Source organism: Phodopus roborovskii, unplaced genomic scaffold (assembly GCF_943737965.1).
Source record: "Phodopus roborovskii unplaced genomic scaffold, PHOROB, whole genome shotgun sequence".
NCBI lineage: Eukaryota > Metazoa > Chordata > Mammalia > Rodentia > Cricetidae > Phodopus > Phodopus roborovskii.
The window spans coordinates 5,167,523-5,185,248 of record NW_026126448.1 but is presented as its reverse complement, the minus strand read 5'-3'; the positions used below and the strand labels follow the sequence as shown (position 1 = coordinate 5,185,248).

The window sequence follows — 17,726 nt, the reverse complement described above, 5'->3', positions numbered from 1 at the left end:
TGGCTCTGTTTATAAGAAACAGAGAGTGTGTGTTCCTATTAAACGCCTTTGAATCCCAGTGAGAGTGGGAGTCCCAGGGCTGTTTACGGCTTTGGATATTTACTTTTCTCATATACAAATCAGCTTGGGTGCCGTCAGAGCTGACGCCACCTCACTCTGTGGCCCTCTTACGTTCTGACTCCTCCCAATGCCCCACACATGGTTTGAATTTATTGGTTTTAGCAGATTTCATTTATATTGTGTGAGGATCGTGGAATGACCAGCAAACAGAAGCCCTGATCCATGCCCTGGAAAAAAACACAGAAGCATGAGGAAGAGAGCTGTTGGGGAGGGCTGGGAAGATCCCTTTCGAGTAAGAAGCAGCTCCCACTTACAGGATGGGCCACTGTGGAAACAAGGAGTCGGTGGGATGCCACTGTCTGGAGATGGTCAGTGCATGAGAAGGGAGCTTGCAGTGGCTAGAGCCATCCAAAGCCCAAACACCCAGTGCCACAGCACAGCATGCAGGTGACTGCTGAGCTTCTTGACTTCCAGAAATGAACATCTGGAAACCTCAGGGGTGCTGATGGAGGTGAGGTGAGAAGTTGAGGGCTTTCTACATTTTTACCCACATACTCACAAGATGGTACTGAGCTGTAGCTGCTGATTTTACACACATAACCTGAGTATGTGCTTCCAGTCAAGCCCTGAGGGAACCCAAGGTTATTAGATGAGGTTCCTATCCTCAAAGAACTTCAGTCCAATGAAGAAGTCAGAGCATAAACACAGAACAGACAAAATGCCACTCTCCAGTGGGGTCAGAGCCAACTGAGGAAGTGGTTTTTCAGGAGGGGTGCGGTTTCAGGTTTACCAGTCTCACACCACTAAAGAGGCTCAGCTAAGGGAAAGGCTGCCCTAGTACATACACCATCAGATTCATGACCAGTAAGCTTACTCTGTGTGGATGGCATGCCCTCCAGTGTCCCACCTCTGCTCAGGCAGCATCCAGCTCACTCCTGTTTTGAACAGGTGGCATTCCCCTCAACCTGCTATCCAACAAATCCTGTGAAATTTGGGGATTATGTGAACCCCTGCAGCTATGTTAGAAATGGTAATCAGAGCAGCAGGCTTTCCTCCAGCGCCCTGGAATAGATAAGCATAGCTGTACTCATTCAGACACCAGCCAATCTAAGGGCAAATAAAACAGACAGTTCAGGAAGCTGGGATCCCCACTCTGGGACAGCAGTGGGCACATTTTTGATCCAATAGGTCAGGTGATGAATCCTCATAGCACAGAGGCTTCTCAGGCCAACGAGCTTGGGGATGTATAGGTAACCCTGGGTGAGGTGTCCCAACCTGAGACCCATGAATAAATGAACCAGTGAACCAGTCATTAACTGGAAGAAATCTGAATGGCAGAACACAATAATAGGGACTGTTTCTGCCAAGACAAAGCCCATTTTCCAGGGCTCCACAATGCAGCCACGTGTGTCTCTGTCTGTATCTGTGTCTCCCTGTGGCTCTTACCATTGTGTTTTATGTGGTCAGTAATGACAACACCTCAGTCTGGATTAGCATTACCACCATCACCTCACCCTGTACCTCCAGCTGCTTCTGAACCTGGGAATGGCCACTGATCCTTTAGTGTTGAGCTCAGGCGGCCTCAGACTAAAGCCAAGCCAAGCATTTCCGTCAGCTGGGGTGGAGAGGGGAGTGTTTACTATGTTCAGTAGAGCATCTGCAACCATAAGAATCTGGATAACAAGGACTCAGGCTCAGACCTTTTGGAAGCAGCTAGATGACCTGAGCCCTAGTCAAGCCATCTGCAGGTGGTACTTAATAGTGACAGACAGTTGGGAAATAGCATTCCCGTGAAGCTATTTTGGCAGATCTCATAGAGAGTTCTTGGGGTGGCACTCTGTCACAGTTTCTGACACGTATGTCATACAGAACCTCAGGGCAGCATCCTAGCCATCCACATTATCTTTGCTATGGATGAGCAGCCATCAGGTGCTCTGCACCCTTGCCCTGAGCACACCTGCCATCCTTTGCCTGTGAGGTTCAGCCTCTACTCTTAGTTCCAAAATCTAACTCCCTCACCCTCATGCTGGCAAGCAGGCTACCTTGTTCCCTTCTTGTCAGAGCTGCAGCCTACCTCCGGATGATGGAACTCAGCAGTCTCTCAGCCCTCTGTCACTGCTCACACTCTGAGTCTCAACAGAGCCGCCACCACTCTCCTCCTCTGGAACACATTTCCATGAGAGGCAGAGAGGATGGTCCAGGCTCTGCAACCAGACTTGTATGGCTTCAATTCCAGACTCTCTGCTTGTTTGCTGCGTGACTAAAGGTGAGCGAACCATCTGAGACTTCATCATGGCTCACAAAGTGGGATTAAATCTACATGAAACCTGCTCTGAAGATGAAGTGGGGCAGTGCATGTACAGGGCTCGGAGTTTTTATCCTTACCTGTATTGTCACATCAACTCCTCCCTCTCCACCAGCCCCACAATCGTCTTTGAACCCCAGAACCTGGAAGTGAGTCTGGCACTGGGCAATTCCCAGGAGTACTTGCCAAGCAAGAGTGAAAACAATGAATAGAAGAAGCATATTTTAATAGCTAATCCTGTTAACTAAGTATTTCCAGGATACTTCTCTTTAGGAAAAAGCAAAGCGGGACACTATACATGGCCGAGGACTGCTGAGAGAGCAGAGAGCTCTTGTTATTAAAGTCCCATCAGGCTTTGCCTCTGACCCTCCCAGGAACTCTGAGCCGATGCTGTTTACTAATGTCCACTTGTCTAAGCAATGGAGATAACGGATGATTAGACAAGAAAGAGTCCCCCTCCCCCACCACCCTCATAACCCACACACAGCTGAGCCTCCAGCCTGAACTTCTCAAAACCTCCTTTCAGTCCGTCCCTGTCCTAGGGAACAACCAAAGACCAGGCAAGGCTGAGCCAGAATGGATTTGGTCAGGCTTTGCATACCACTGATGGTCAGGACCTTGTTCCCACCAGGAGGACCACATAGTTCCCACCAGGCTGACCAACCACACACAGTTTGTGAGCATGGGGGACCAAACATGGGGACAGAGAACTGTCTTTAGTTTAGGATAGGCTTCCCAACCTCAGGACAAAAACAGCCTGACAGGGAGCCAGGAGTTCTAACTAAAATGACCACTAGACCACCTCAGCTAATACTCTCGGCTCACAGGTATCACTGGAATGGCACAGCAACCTCAGCGGGACTCATGTGAGCCCCTAGTCAAAGCAGGGAGCTCCAGTCCAGCTACTCGATTAAGGTGTCAAATCTAGGTGTCCTCATTTGTATAAAAGTATGTATTTTCAATTTCCTTTAAAAATGGGGAAATACTGCCTCCCAGGACTGTGTTACGAATTTACTGTGATAAACCTGAGTCCTAGCACATAATAGAGATCAAATCAGGGTCTTGAGAGCTGGAGAGAAAAAGGCAAAGATAAATCAAGGGGGTGGGGTGGGAAGGATTTTCTCATGCCCGCTTTCTACATTTTCCATCCTGGCACCTTTGCTTAACTGGCATCTTCTTTCTTCCTGGACCACCCTTTCCATTCCCATTCCTAAAAGCACTTCAAAGCCACCTCTACCCAGAGTCTGGCATTCCTTTCTCACCACCCTCCCAGCAAAACTATTCTGATGGAAGCCAAGGACATAAAATCACCTCCAAGACCAGCAGCTGGCCTCAGCATGGGTACTCAACTGCTGGGTCAACTAAACATCCCAGTCAGGATCAAGCACAATGATTGAGTGTTGTGCCTGGAGGTGTCCCAAAGTATATCAGTGTACCCAACCCATGACCAACCCTCAGCCCTTCAACTTACATACAAGCCTGGTGCTCAAAAGTGACCACAGCCAGACCACTGGGGATCAGGGAGCACACCCAGAGTCCCAACCCCTGGTCTCAGTGACTGGAAAACAAATCTGATACCATTCCTGAGCTCAGTAACCACATCATGGGGGAAGGGTTGTATGAAGCCTCGACGGGGAGGGGAACTGGAGTGATGGCCTATCTGTTCTAGGACAGAAGGAAAAACTCTAGAGAGTACATGCAACTTGCAACACTTGCATAAAAAGTTGGAAAGATCATTGACAAGTAGGCTTTTCTCACTTCTCAAACTTAAGGCCAACCAGCTCGAAGAAAGGAACCTTATGGAAAACAATGCTTTTACAATGGGCCAGATTTCTAATCGGCCCTTCTCCACTGTATCTATCACTAAAAAGGTCTTTCCAATGGGACCCAAGGCTTAAATGACTAAGAGCATCACAGGCACATTTAGTCTATGGAGATAACACAAAGCAAAAACTTCCACCCCTGATAGGGTAGAAGGAGAGTGGGACTGAATAGGAGTTGGGACTGTTGGTTTTAGCTTTGTACCAGGGATGGGGGTAGGGCTGTACCCTCCTTTCCTGTGAAATGGAACTCAGAAGTTCTTCCTGGCTCCTGGAGGCATTCTGCAGTCAGGAGTATGTGGGTGGGGGTGGGGGTGTGCAGTGTATGCTGTGTCCCCAAGTCTTACAGAAGGCTCGTTTTCTGGCTTCTGTCTACCACACAGACACACACACACACACACACACACACACACACACACACACAGACACACAGACACAGACACACACACATACACACTTCAGTGTGGGTGTTCTTCCTGCCCACCTCTATCACATAGCATGTGCATGATAGAAGGGAGCTGGAAATATTTCTGGAAAAAACCCTTCACTGATTGTGATTTTATAAATGAAAAATAAAACACTATACTAAAGTCCTCTAGACCAATCAGCCCTCACAGTCTCCCATAAAGTTGACAGGTGAGGAAACCAAGACAAAGACAGACTGTATAACCTGCCTGAGGTTATTTGTGGTCTTAATAAGCACACCAAAGACTTCCCAATGAAGGGGGCTCCTGAACTGAATCGGATTGTTCCATGGTGTGTAACATAACCTTAAGTAGGTATTCATGAGGTTCTGAAGGGTAAAAATCTATCCGGATGTTACTGAGAATGAGGGAAACAAGGGAACGTTATGCAAAGAATACAAGTCACAGGTCACAGCAAATGGGAAGGAAAGTTTCAATGCTTCTTCCTGACCTCCTTGACCCAGTGTGTTGGAAAGAGGGGACTCAGGGAATAAAAGGTAAGCAAGCCTGGGTACTTCAGGACAGAGAGGGTACATGTGCACTACCCATAGGACAGGGGATGCTGCTGAGTGCTGGCAGGTTTCCCCTGGGGCAGTAGGAAGAAATAAACAGCTCCAGCAACAGGTGTCAAGAACATATATCCCTAGGCCAAGGCTGCCCTGAAGAAATGGCTCTGGGGCCCAGGTATTTATGAGCCCCCTCTAATGACTCCCTGGCTCTTTTCAAAGGTAAGGAGGCATTCAGAGTGGGCCAAGTACAACTTAAGCATCAGTTCTTTCAAAACACAATACGAATAGCCAGCCACACTGTTGCACCTAAACACAAACTACTAAGCTATGGTCATATGATGTTATTCCATAACCCCGTGACCAAGGATAAGACTTTCTATGAAGCAGCATTTGTTTGCAGAGCCCAGTATTTTAACAAGGACAGTCCATTCAGGTGAGAAGGAGCTAGCTAGACAATAAAAACTGGGAAGGGGCCCTCAAGTAGCAGGGAAAACATAAGATGATGTGTGGGGCCATGAGCAAGGACTGTCATGATGGAAGGGGAGAGAAAACCTATATAGCTAAGGTCACTGGCGCCCTCAAACCAAAAGGACCATGGGAGGGCCAAATTAGAAATTTGGACATGAAAAGATGTTAAGGAGGAACGAGCCTGGGGAGGCTCTGTCACTGTGTGTGTGTGTGTGTGTGTGTGTGTGTGTGTGTGTCTGTGTGTGTGTGTTGGTAAGGCAGAGGTTGATCATAAATGGCAAATAAAGGAAACAACAAAATATTCTAGCATAGAGAGTGATGAGTCTAAGAGAGATTCACGGATGCCAGGGACAGTGCTGAGGGCATGGGACACTTCTCAGGTAGAAAGTCTGAGACACAAAAGCTAAGAAAGGCTCACCTTTTGGGTAGTGTAGTCAACACCCAGCCACAGGCTGCCCCACAGTGGTGGGCTTCTGACCTGGAGCGAACTCGGCTTAATTCTGCAATCACTTGTGAGTCCATGTTGGACTAGGTTTGAATCAGGAAAGAAAGTCTGCCCAAGTAATAAAATCAAATATAGAAGTGCTGAAAGAATGTCATAAAATTCCATGAAGAATTCCACGGAGGGCAACACTACATGTGGCATGGCCATAAAAGCAATCTCTGGGCCAAGTCTTCACCAGTTCAGACCTGACAGCTTTCTCGGAAGACTTCCTGGAAGAGGTGCAGCTTTGAAGTGACCCTTAAAAATCAAAAACTGGGGGGAGTCAGAAGAGAGAAGTGGGAAATTCCTGGAGAGGGAGGGGGCCCAGCAGAAGCCACTGTTTCCAAGCTTAGGGCAGGATATACTGCATAGATTTAGAAGCCTGTGGATCCTGGAGGAGCAGCCTGGCGAGACGGCTTGGCAGCCACAGAGCAGAGCTGAAGGCTGGGCCACCGGCTGCCTGTGGATTAAGTGGGTGGACAGAGAGCCAGTGATGGGAGATAAAAGGGAGTGAAGTGGATAATATTTAGAAGCAAACTCAAGTGGGGGGGGGGGGAGAACTTCAGCCGTTGGGCTGGCAGCTGCGGGTGCTTGCCAGCATTCTTCAGTTTCCTCCCTAGGAAAGCTGCTTTACCAGGCAACCTCTTTCTGGCTTTGAGAGAAGTCCAAATGGGAACTATTAACAAAGGCACGCGCTCAGTTTTATCTCCATCAGAAAGTGCTTTGGCTTTGGCGGTAAGGAAGGCTTTCTCTGGGCCCAGGAGTGGAGAGCTGCTTGGGGGAAGGAGATCAGACATGCTTGCACATGGGGCTTCTTGGAATTCTTGAGAAATGGCCCCTTCCAACTCCAAGATTTTAGAAGTCTGTGTTGATGAGCTGAAAATGCTTCAAAGCTAAGAGGCTAGGATTTCATGACGTGAAGATTCTTCCGGTCCAAAAAATGTCTCAGAGCTAAAGGTTCTAAGATTTCACCATTCTCTGGCTCTCTGAGCCTCAGAGTTAGGGCTCCTGAGCTTGGGAGTTTTGCTCTGAGTTTCTCATTCAAGCATTATCACCTCCAGCTTTGAAAAGCACTTGTGGTCCTTAGACAGAGGTGTCTATGCTATTCTGTGTTTCTGCTTCTGAGTCTGCCACCCCAAAACCAGGCCCATTCTGACATAGATACCAAGGTTTAAATCAATTGGGTCACAGAGATAAGACAGATAGAGCCTGCAATGTCAGCAGGGCCTGTTTTTGCAAATTACCACCTGGACCCAGAAACAATCTATGTGTACATAGGAGGCAGAGTCAATGGAGGAATTGCTCCACTATGTGACAAACATTCCCAGAACAGCTCCTGGCCAGGGGGTGGGGAGGTGGGGGGCATGGAGAGCAGGGGCAGTGGGCTGGCATATAGGAAACACTAATTCTAGAACTCTAAGAAAACACCTGGGGGCAGCCTGTGCTGAACCAACCCTGGACCAAGAATGTCAGAGAGGAGGCAGTCTGGGTGGCCTGAGATCCACACAGGGTATCCAGTATCCCAAGGAGAGCACTGAGGTCTCTCAGGAGGCCAGCTGAGGAGGCCAGCAATGTGGACTGGAGGATTGCCTATGGCAGACGCACAGAGAAGCCCCAGCTCTTAGAAACAGGCATTCTTAGAGATTCTTGGAGATAGTGACTAGTTCTGAAAGCTTTTAGACACGTGCCAGGGAGCAGAAGGAAGAGCAGGGTCTGTTATTACGAAAGGTGAAGAACCAGGATACAGGAACCACTAATATTCAGATACTGTGAGGCTGAGTTTCTACTCTGTAAGACAGGACTAGTTACAGCCACCTTCCAGGGTAAAAAAGCAACACATGCTCCTAGGTAATGAGCTCTGAGCAGGCAAAACCCTATGCCATTCAAACCCAGGTCCCTGGCCCAGATCCTGCACTTCATTGCACTGTGACTGCTCTGGTTAATGAGTGAAAAAGTGAAGGAAGGAGGGGATCCTCAATGAAGGACAGGAGCAAGCCAGGCAGGGGTCAAGCAGGCTAACCCACACCAGCTGAGAGTCTTTCTGCTCTGCAGACTAGCAGAAGGATCCCCACCTCCGAGAACCGCCAGCTTCCTGACAGGTACGCATTAGCCAGGGTCCACCAAGGACAAATGTGCCAAAGATGGATAAGTCAGGCTTAAAGCTGTGGTGTGGGCTGGTTCAGGCTCTCTAAGATATGGGGCCACACACGGGAATTACAGAAGGCAGAACTAGGTTGGCACTGGAAGCTGCCTATCCCAATACTGCCATGTACAAACGAGACAAATTAGGCTCATGGAGGGAAACTGGTTAATCTGAAGTCATTGGCAAGGGAGAAAAGTAGTGCCTACTTTGAACAGAACTTCCTATATTACGTATCTAATGTCCGTGTCTCTCCAAAATTCATATGCTGACACCTAAGCCCCAGAGTGAGCAATTAAGGGTTCAGAGAAGTTCCATCTATGAAGAATGAACCTTCATCACACACTAAATCTTCTGTCACCTTGGTCTTTATCTTCAGTCTCCGGAACCATAGGCAATATTTATAAGTGACTTAGTATAAAGTGTCTTGCCATAGTGTCTCAGAGGGATGAAGATAACTCACTCGGTGATTTTTTTTCTGTTTTGTGTCCCTATAGGAAGTGATGCAGCTGTTAAAGTTTATGAGAGGGGACTCATTGCTGTGGTTTGTGCAACCTTCCTTTATACATTCACTCTGCCATGCTGGTTTACAGAAGGGCATAAAGAAAGCACATCATAGTTGCTGACTGTCACTCATTCAACGTTCATCGTTCTGCAAATATTTATAACGCACTTCCTACCTGTTGATGAACCAGACACAGACAATTATATGACTATATGTCAACTCGGAAGACCTTTCTGTGCAGGGTTAGCTTCAGCTGGAGGGTATTTTCACAATAGTTCCATGGGAAACTGGTGATGAATTCCAGGGAGATGGTACCCAGAATGCCTTTAGGAAGTCCTCTTTTAAATTTCCCTTAAGATTCAATTTACAATCTTGAGAAAAAAGTTTCAGTACTTTTAGATTATTTTTCTTTTGGATTTGTTTTTTACTTTATCAATAATGATATACTACACACACACCTACACATGCATACATACATAGACACAAATTAATCAGATAATGTCATGAACTATGAAAAAGCAAAGTCAATCCACCTTTCAACTGCCTAAAGAGCATGGGTGTTAGCAATGGACATTCCTGAATCCATTAAGTCTGTCTATATAACCACAGCCAATGATCCAACTTTTTCAAGTTTCAATTTACAATAAATATTTCAATAAAGTCTTTAGCCCGTCCCTGGGGACTAGAGTTAATATCCTTTGAGGTCCAGTGCTGCACCCAGCACAAGGATGGAACTCAGCAATTGATTCTGTGATTTCTAACTCTAGACGAGGAAGAGATTGAAGAATTTTATGAATATTTTGTGCATTTTTAGCTGGTATGCGCCAAACACTGGATAGCACCAGTGAATGTTGGTAAAACACAGCAATGCACACAGCAGCACTATCCTTGTTCTCTTACCAAAGCTGCAAAGACCATCTAACTCAAGTGCTCCCACCATATAGTGTGAGTGGGCAGAAATGGCCAAAGGACTGAGAGTCCGCCTTCGTTCTTAACCTTCTGGATGCTGTGACCTTTTAATACAGCTCCTCATGATGTGGTGACCCCCAACCATTGCATTATTTTGGTTGCTACTTTGTAACTGTAATTCTGCTACTGTTATGTATTGTAATGTGCTAGTAGAGGTCTGTCAAGAGGTTGTAACCCACAGGTTGAGAACTGCTGCCCCAGAGGGAGGAATGGCAATCAGTTCCAGTCCCTGGTAGCAGCAAACAGAGCTATTAAGGATCTCCAGGTTCTAAGACTGCCATAAATAAGATCTGACCTAAAGCTTAAGCATCCCAGACTCCCCAAAGCAGGGGTTTGCCAGTGTCACATTTTCTGTATCCCTAGGGGTTGAATCTAGTCTCTAAGTGCTTTGTGTGCAGTAAGTACCTACCGCCGAGCTATATATCCCTAGCCCTCTTTTTACTTTTGCACTTTGACACGGGGTCTTACTAAGTTGGCAAGGCAGACTCTGTAAGTCTGTAGCCCAGGTAGGCTTGAACTTGTGATCACCTGTGTCAGCTTCCCGAGGAGGTGCAATTATGGGACTGTGCCAACAAGCCTGGCTTTCCTCTACCCCTCCCATAGTCCAGCTTTGCTTTTGGGGCAGATGTTGGACAGTGGCTATGACTGCTGGAAGAGTGGCATGCCCGATTCTCGAGTAGCTCTTCTCCTCCTGCCCTGGAGCCCACTAAGACTCCCTGCCAAGTGCAGAAACTACATGTAGGAAGTTCTTCAGTCATTTACAGTTCCTACAGACTGGCTCTGTTCCTTATTAGCCATGTGGCCTTGGGCAAGTCATTCAGCCGTTCTTGGTGCCCACCTTAGAAAGCCAAAGGGTTACAAGGAGAATTCAGTGAGATGGAAAGGCATGTGGAGCTTCCTGCTGGGTGCCTGGCACGTGCAATTGATTAGAATGGCCCTATGGAATGTCAGGGCTGGAAGGGACTTGAAAGATGACCTAATCCTGGTATCTGGTTTCATAGGCACAGTGAACTGAGCACAGAGAAAGAAACTGACTTGCCCAAGGTCACATGGTAAAACCTCAGTGATACCAAATCTAGCACCTTGAGTTTATTTTTGAAAACAAAGGTCAAAACCTGTCATGAGACCTGCTTGCTCTTCCTGCAAGCTGAACAGTTACTGGCTTTAAAAGCTACCCCTGTCCTCCTTCTCCGTAACTCCAATCTGAACTTTCTTTCTCTACTTATCAAGAAAAAACACACATTTCTACCAAGGGAAAAAATGCACACAATGCTTTAAAACATTAAAATCAAAACTAAAATCTCAGGCCTTAGCATCAAAGTAGTCTTTTAAGCTTTTTCCTTATCTTTTTTGCTCACTGTCCACCCCCGATTTTGCAATAACAGTAATGTTTCCAGGAAAAAAAGAATAAAAATCTGATGCACAGAACAGATATTTCAGTACAATAACGCATCACAGATGTGCCTATCAAACTGTATATGCATATATGCATGCAATTTTACTGAAAAAGCAATTGCATTTCTGACTGTCAGGTTGAGGATCCCTAATGACCTCTGCCCAGGTTCTGGATTCCTACTTTTCCCAGTTAGCCCATTGCTGCCCAGAAGGATGAAGGAGAGGTTTCATCACCTCCCTCCAAAATGATATCAGGACAAATTGGTGCCGTCAGGCTCTTGGGCAGGTGGTGAAGGGTGTGCAGATTAGGGAAGGAGAGGATTCCTGTTTTCTTTTGCTTGAGATTTGTTTTCTACAGCCCTTTCAAGAAGCTGGACCCAAGAACAATTTGAAGAGCGGGCCCAGGCTGGTGGTGGGGTGGGAGTGTTTTTGCAACAGAAACTGGAGTCTGTTTGATCTTCAAACATGGGCTTTGGAGATTGTCAGCGGGCTCCTTGCTGGCCGATGAACGGCTCTCAGTAACTTTTCCTAAAACATAAGCTCACACATTTTGCAGCAAATGTTTTCATCCCACCAGAGCCGTCATTTGGTTGAACAGCAGTGTTTCCAGACTCCCGAAGAAAGATAGTTTTGTTGTTTTAAGAGAGACAGATTAAAGTCAGGGACTGTTTAACCAGCGAGCTCCCTTCAGCCCTCATCAGGTTCCTCTGTGGTTGGTACAAAGAGGGTGTCGAGAGTGATAGTAGATCCCCCACCTCCCAAAACTAAAATAGATATCTATGGAGGCTAGACATGAGGAATATGGGCAGAGAGGCCGCCCACAAAACTGCCTTCAAAATGAGATGGGCGGGCAGTGAGTGCTGGGGGCCCCTGGACCACTGATAATATCAGCTCACAAGGCTGGCAAGGGGAAAGTCACTTCAGAAGAGGAGAGCCGCTCTGTTCAGAGGGCTCGGCACTGGGGCAGAGAATACACAGGATTTTCCCCGTGGAGATGGAGGCAGGCGTAGTCAGAACCCTGCGGGGCGTGACTAACTGCCCCAATATTCCTGCCACCGGGCCCTCTGGGTAAGGACTCCACAATTATGGGAGAGCCAGCAGGAGAACTCACAAACCCGCCTTTCATTTGGCCGGCAAATCAATCTGGCTTCTTACCTCCCTGGGGACAATATTGCATTTCCCCTGGAAAAACAAAGGCCAGAGATCTCCTCGGAAGGGGGATCAGCTTCAGCAGCCGTTTCCCTGGTGAGGAGCTTGCAACATCTCTGGAGCAATTGGGTCTGATTCCAGGGATAGAGTTTGGGGTCTAGTCATTTTATGAGTCTATCTCCTTAATGATGAGCACATACGTCTTGAGGCCACATTTCACTTAGAGCATCAACCCCAGACCCTGTGTTGGGGCCTCCTTTTAAAAGCCACAAGCTGGGAGTTCCCATCCTGGGTTGACAGCCCTGTTCTCTAGGCACAGATGTGAACTTATTGTTCCCAGGGCCTCAGAGTTGAGTTTGGGACCAGTGAGTTGAGAATGACCTCTGTCCACAGAGACAGGCTTTTAAAGACATTTTTGCTGGATCAGATCTCTGACAGCCAGAGACTTTAAACCTCTTAAGCCCCTCCCCTCCTTCTCTACTCCCTAGGTTCAGAAATCAGAACTGTCAACCTTAAGCAAACACATTTCTCTGAAATTATTACCCCCCAAAACTCTCCTCACTGCATCTTCCTCCAGTCTTAAGGAGGTAGTTAGCTCTTGAGTTGCAGACCTTAGCAAAGTCCCCAGGGAACTATGCAGAACTTAGTGTTTACCAGCAAACTAGTGCTAGTGGAGGCCATGCACACAATACTTTCCCTGCCAGCTCAGACACGGAGCCTCCGCTCTGTGTTGTTTCTATGCAGGCACACTCACAGGCCAGTGTCCAAACAACCTCAAGACAGCCTTGTGCCCTAAGTCCCCAGGGCCTGGGGAAGCTTGCTGCAAATGGGCAGCTCCCTCTTTCTGTTTTGTATCACTATGATGCTCCCGGGGAAATTCTTTCTGCTCAGGCAAGCACAGCAGGTGGAGAGTGGATATCCCCAACAGGGAACCACTGAAATGGAAAGAAACACCCAAACTTTGGCACGTAGTAGTTTCCCCTGACCCCAACAAAGCAGCCCAGGGCCAGAGGGATGCTTTTGCTTGGTGCAGAGAGTGGAGGGTGGAGGCTGGGGGGGGGGGGGGAATGGGACCTGGCTCTGGCTGTCTGCTAGAGCATGATAATGATCAGAGACCAGGAGCAAGATAGTGTGGGGCTGCTGGCTAAGCTGGCGCATGGGTTCCTACCTGGGAGAAGTTGAGCCCATTGAGAGGATGGCACTGCTCCTCAACCCGCTCCACAGCCCCAGTGCTCTTCTTCATCTTCTCAGCCTGCTGTGCCAGGTAGAGGTCCAGTACAGGCACACCCCTGGAGCGCACATCTGTCTCTGTGAGTGAGTTTACCATGAGCATCACCCACACTGGCCTCTTGCGCTCCCAGTTGCCAGCAATGGCATTGAACAGGTAGTCAGCATACAGCCCTTTGCCGCGCTGTGCTGGTGTCATCCAAGAGGGCAGCATCAGCTTCACGTAGTCCAGGTGACGCTTCAGGCGCCAGTAGAGCTCTCTTGGCAGCACATCCTGCAGGTTCTCCCCGTGGGGCAGCAGCTGGCAGCTGGCCAGTGCTGAGATGGTGTAGGGATCTGTCAGATCCAGCTCAAAGTAGACACGGGTGCTGGCCTGGAAGGCTGCTTTGGAATTATCAGGGATGAAGTCCCAGACTCGGGTGTATGGAACATGGATGGTGCCAAACAAGTAGGCTGGGGGATGGCGCCGAATGGTCCACAGGAAGGAGTTCAGGTCCTTCTGCTACAAGGAGAGAGGAGAGCAGGGCAGATCAGTGAGGCTAAAGGTAGCAGAGTAGAGCCAGAGTTGGCAGAGAGGTGGCAGGGGTAGATGGGGCCAGAAGGCAGAGGCCCACTAGCAAGGGCTTTGCAAGCTAAAAGCTCCACAGTCAAATGCTGGCTTTGCCCTATCTTAATTGAATAATTTTCAGTCCATCAGTTTACTTCCCACAGACTCAGTTTCCTCTTCTGTAAAACGGGCGGTGTGTGAGAATGGAAGTTATTGGTAGGACTGAGAAACAGAATATACATATCTGCAGCCCTCAGAGTGGTGCCAGGCACAGAGGAAGTGGGCAATGAAGAGAGACTCTCTTTATGACTAGCTTTCACTGTGAAAGCCAAGGACTGCCACACCACCTGAGAACATTCATGCTTGGCCAAGCCAAACCTTCACCAGTAGTGTTTCATGTAGAGGGTGGGGAGAGGGGGATCAAGAGTCTTGCTCTGGCAAGAAAAGAGGAAGTCATATAACTTTTAAATACAGCCATTAGAAGACACATGCCAAGAGCACTCTGAAAGCAGAACACCTATTAAAAATAGCACACCTATTTCAACAGTCACTTCCCATTCATCCGGGTGGGTAAGGTTTTCTTCTTGGAGGGCAGGTCTGGGGTGTTAGCTACTTTGCTCCACTCCCTGAGACCATGGATGACAAAGTGTTTTAAAACCTTGCAAAGCCAAATCAAGTCTCAACTTCTGGTTTGGGAGGAAAGGATTCCATAGAATTACCCTCAAGAAATACACCTATTTGGGGTGCTTTGTAGACTTCCCCATCAAAAGGCATGCCTGGTTTTCCATAGACAGGTCTGTCATTTTCTGTGACCTAGGCACACACTAGGGTTGTATGCCTCAACCAGGGGCACACATAAGAGGGCTGCTTTTCTAGTACCCATTAAGATTTAGAAAGACACAGGAATTAGGGGACTATCATTTCTCTCAGGCAAAGCCATTTTCCATCTAGAAAAGTCTCTGGAGTGACCAGTGACCACTTACAAACTTTAGGTCAAGTCATAACATTTTCCTACCCGATTCTGACACAAAGGAAAGGTATTTATTGTGGGAGGTAGAAACAGTATCTTACTTCTATCAACAAGATTTGTAAATCTGAATGCACAATACACAGCTAGCCAGTTGGTTTCTTCTACACTGGGCAGGCTCCTAGCTGTGCACCTTGCCCATGGCCAACCTATGCTCTTCTACTAGGGCAGCACAGGAGGATCCAGCAACGCTCACTGTTCTGGTGTCCTGGTCTCTAGTTCAGGGTGATTGCCAATTCATTAATCTCTAGTTGAAGAGAAGGGCATTAGGAGAAAATCATGAGATTCTGGGCTTGAGGAGGAAAATTGGGAGAAGCAGTAAGTATTTGACCCCCTTAGGGAAATACTAGACAAGCATGTTCATTCTGTCATTTCCGTTTCTCTCCTTTGGAATCTTACCTTTTTTTTTTTTTTTTAGGAAACAGGGGCATTTGGGACAATAGGTGCCGGGTGGGGCCTGGGGTACACAGAGAGAGCACAGGGGGCAAGGAGGGCAGCCTTAGGTCAGAAAAAGAGCCAGGGAGTGAGAGGGAAGCCTAGGCAGGGGTGCGTGAATGAAACAGCGAAAGGGCTGGTAGAGTATAGAGAGGGGCAAGGGAGTGTTGGGAAGAAGTCAGACGTGGGCAGAACGAGACCAAAGCAGACAAGATAAAAGACAGAAGAGTCAGAAGCGGGCACAGAAAGGGGAAACATCTAACCAAGACCAAAAGTATAGAGGAAACTGTCCGCGAGTGAAAGAAGGAACCATCTGGGCTGGGCTGGGCTCAGAGTTGGAGCCCCAGAGGACAGATGCTAGGGAAGGGAGCCCACGCTGTGCCCAGAGGGCGGAGGTGGAGCGAGTGGGCTAAAGAAGGCAGGTCCCAAACCACCGGCCCTTGAGCTAAAGTGCCCAGGCAGGCAGGAGAGTGGCGGGGCTGGCGCTCGCTCACCGATCCAGGCGGCCGGCACTGTCCTCCGTCAGGGGGTTGCGGGCGGGCGCGGGCGGTGGCGAGGAGGGCGGCAAGCAGCGGCCCCGCCAGGGCGGCGTGCATCCTGCCCGGGCCCGCTGGATGCGGGGGACCCTCCTGGGCAGCGCCCCTCAGAAGGGCGGGGAGCCCCCAGCTGGGCACCGAGGATCTTCTGGAGCACAGGGCTCCAGACGCGAGATGCTGGGAGCCCGCTGGGGCGTGGCTGGATGTCCCTGTCGGACCTGGGGGTCCCTCTGGGGCGGGGCTCCGTCTGTTGGAAGAGGGGGATCCTCTGGGGCGGGGCGGGGCCCCTCACCAGGGCGCGCAGCCGGGTTGGCCAAGCCCTGGAATTCTGCGAGCGCGCAGGGGTCCTGGAGCGCGTGGCGGTCCTGGAGCCGCGTCAGGGTCCAGGGGTACCCGGGGCTCCTGGGGCAGTCCCGAGATCCGGGGCGAGCGGGGGACCTCGGGTTATGCTGGGCACCCGGGGCGCGCAAAGGTCCCAGGGGTGCGCGGCGCTCCAGGGGGCGCGCAGTGGGACAAGTGCGGCGGAGGGCGCGGCGGGGCGGGGGTCGGCTCTGAGGTGCCCGGCTGCCCCCGAGCCCGGCTCAGAGGGGCGGCGGGCGGCCGCGCGGCCGCTGCCCGGACTCCGCCATGCTGCTCCGCGGCCGGGAGGGAGGAAGAGAGGAGGGCGGGAGAGCGGCGCGGAGCCGGGCCGGGCGGGGGGCTGGGGCCGCCGGGCGGGGGAGGGGAGGACCCGGCGCGGGGGGCGGGGGGCCGGGGCCGCGGCGGGCCGGGCCGGGCCGCAGGGAGTCGGAGCGAGCTCGGCGCCGGGGCGCGGCGAGGCGGGGTCTGCCGGGCATGGCAAGCGCTCGCTGGCTCCGCGCTCGCCCTCTCTCGCTCATTCCCTCGCACGCGCGCGGAGGGAGGCGAAGCCCGCAGCAGCCACTTCCCAACTTTCCAAACTTCCCAGCGCAACTTTTTCCTCTCCTCCCCTGCTTGCGCCCCCCCCCCCCCTCCTCCCTCTCCTTTCCTCTCGCCAGCTCCGCGCTGGGCCCTAACTCCGGAGCGACACCGCCAGAGGGCGCCCGGCCTGATGCTCTGCTCAGTAGACCTCGGGCTAAGAGGTGAAAGTCCAGTAGGCAGGCAATGACAAATTTGGAGCCATGGGCCAGCTTCGCAGAGCACATCCGCGAGTCTTGGCAAGAATAAGCATCCAGCAGGATAGGATTTTGGTAGGGACTTCGAGGTATATCTACAAATTAGATGGTCACTGGAGATCCAGGGAAGGTGGTATTTACTTACAACTATGTGCCATGCTGTGTTGTTTGTAACACTGGCATGCATGCTCCTAGGCACTTTGCAAACACTCTCTGCATTAAAATAAAACATGTTTAAGGATCATAAAATAATTATCAGAATTCCTTGGAAACTCCCATTTAGCCAATCATCCTCAGGTCTAGTTTCCTGGGTTCACATAAAATCCTTGTGTGTGACTGTGAAAGGGTAAGCATTCAAGTCCATTTTGTAGGCTTTAGGAAATAGAAAAAAAGTCCTTAAAATCAAACTTCTTCTGTTCCTTGGAGATAAAGGAGGCCTTAAAGATATCAGTGGATAGAACCTTGTGTTGCTAGGTGATGGTGTCAACACGTGGGAGGCAGTGGCAGACAAATCTCCGAGTTTGAGGCAAACCTAGTCTACACAGCTAGTTCC

At 49.7% G+C, this 17,726-nt stretch overlaps 1 protein-coding gene across 1 annotated transcript in view; it reads right to left on the bottom strand.

The window, feature by feature from the left end:
- The window catches only part of Trabd2b (TraB domain containing 2B), a 196,806-nt gene extending 180,167 nt beyond the window's left edge, over positions 1 to 16,639 (bottom strand). The window contains exons 1-2 of the mRNA XM_051188471.1: positions 15,999 to 16,639; positions 13,437 to 13,997 (exon numbers count right to left, since the gene is read on the bottom strand). Of these exons, the coding sequence (XP_051044428.1) occupies positions 13,437 to 13,997; positions 15,999 to 16,100 (663 nt within the window). The 5' untranslated portion in view covers positions 16,101 to 16,639. The remainder of the gene's footprint in view (positions 1 to 13,436; positions 13,998 to 15,998) is intronic.
- Between the last annotated feature and the right edge of the window lie 1,087 nt (positions 16,640 to 17,726).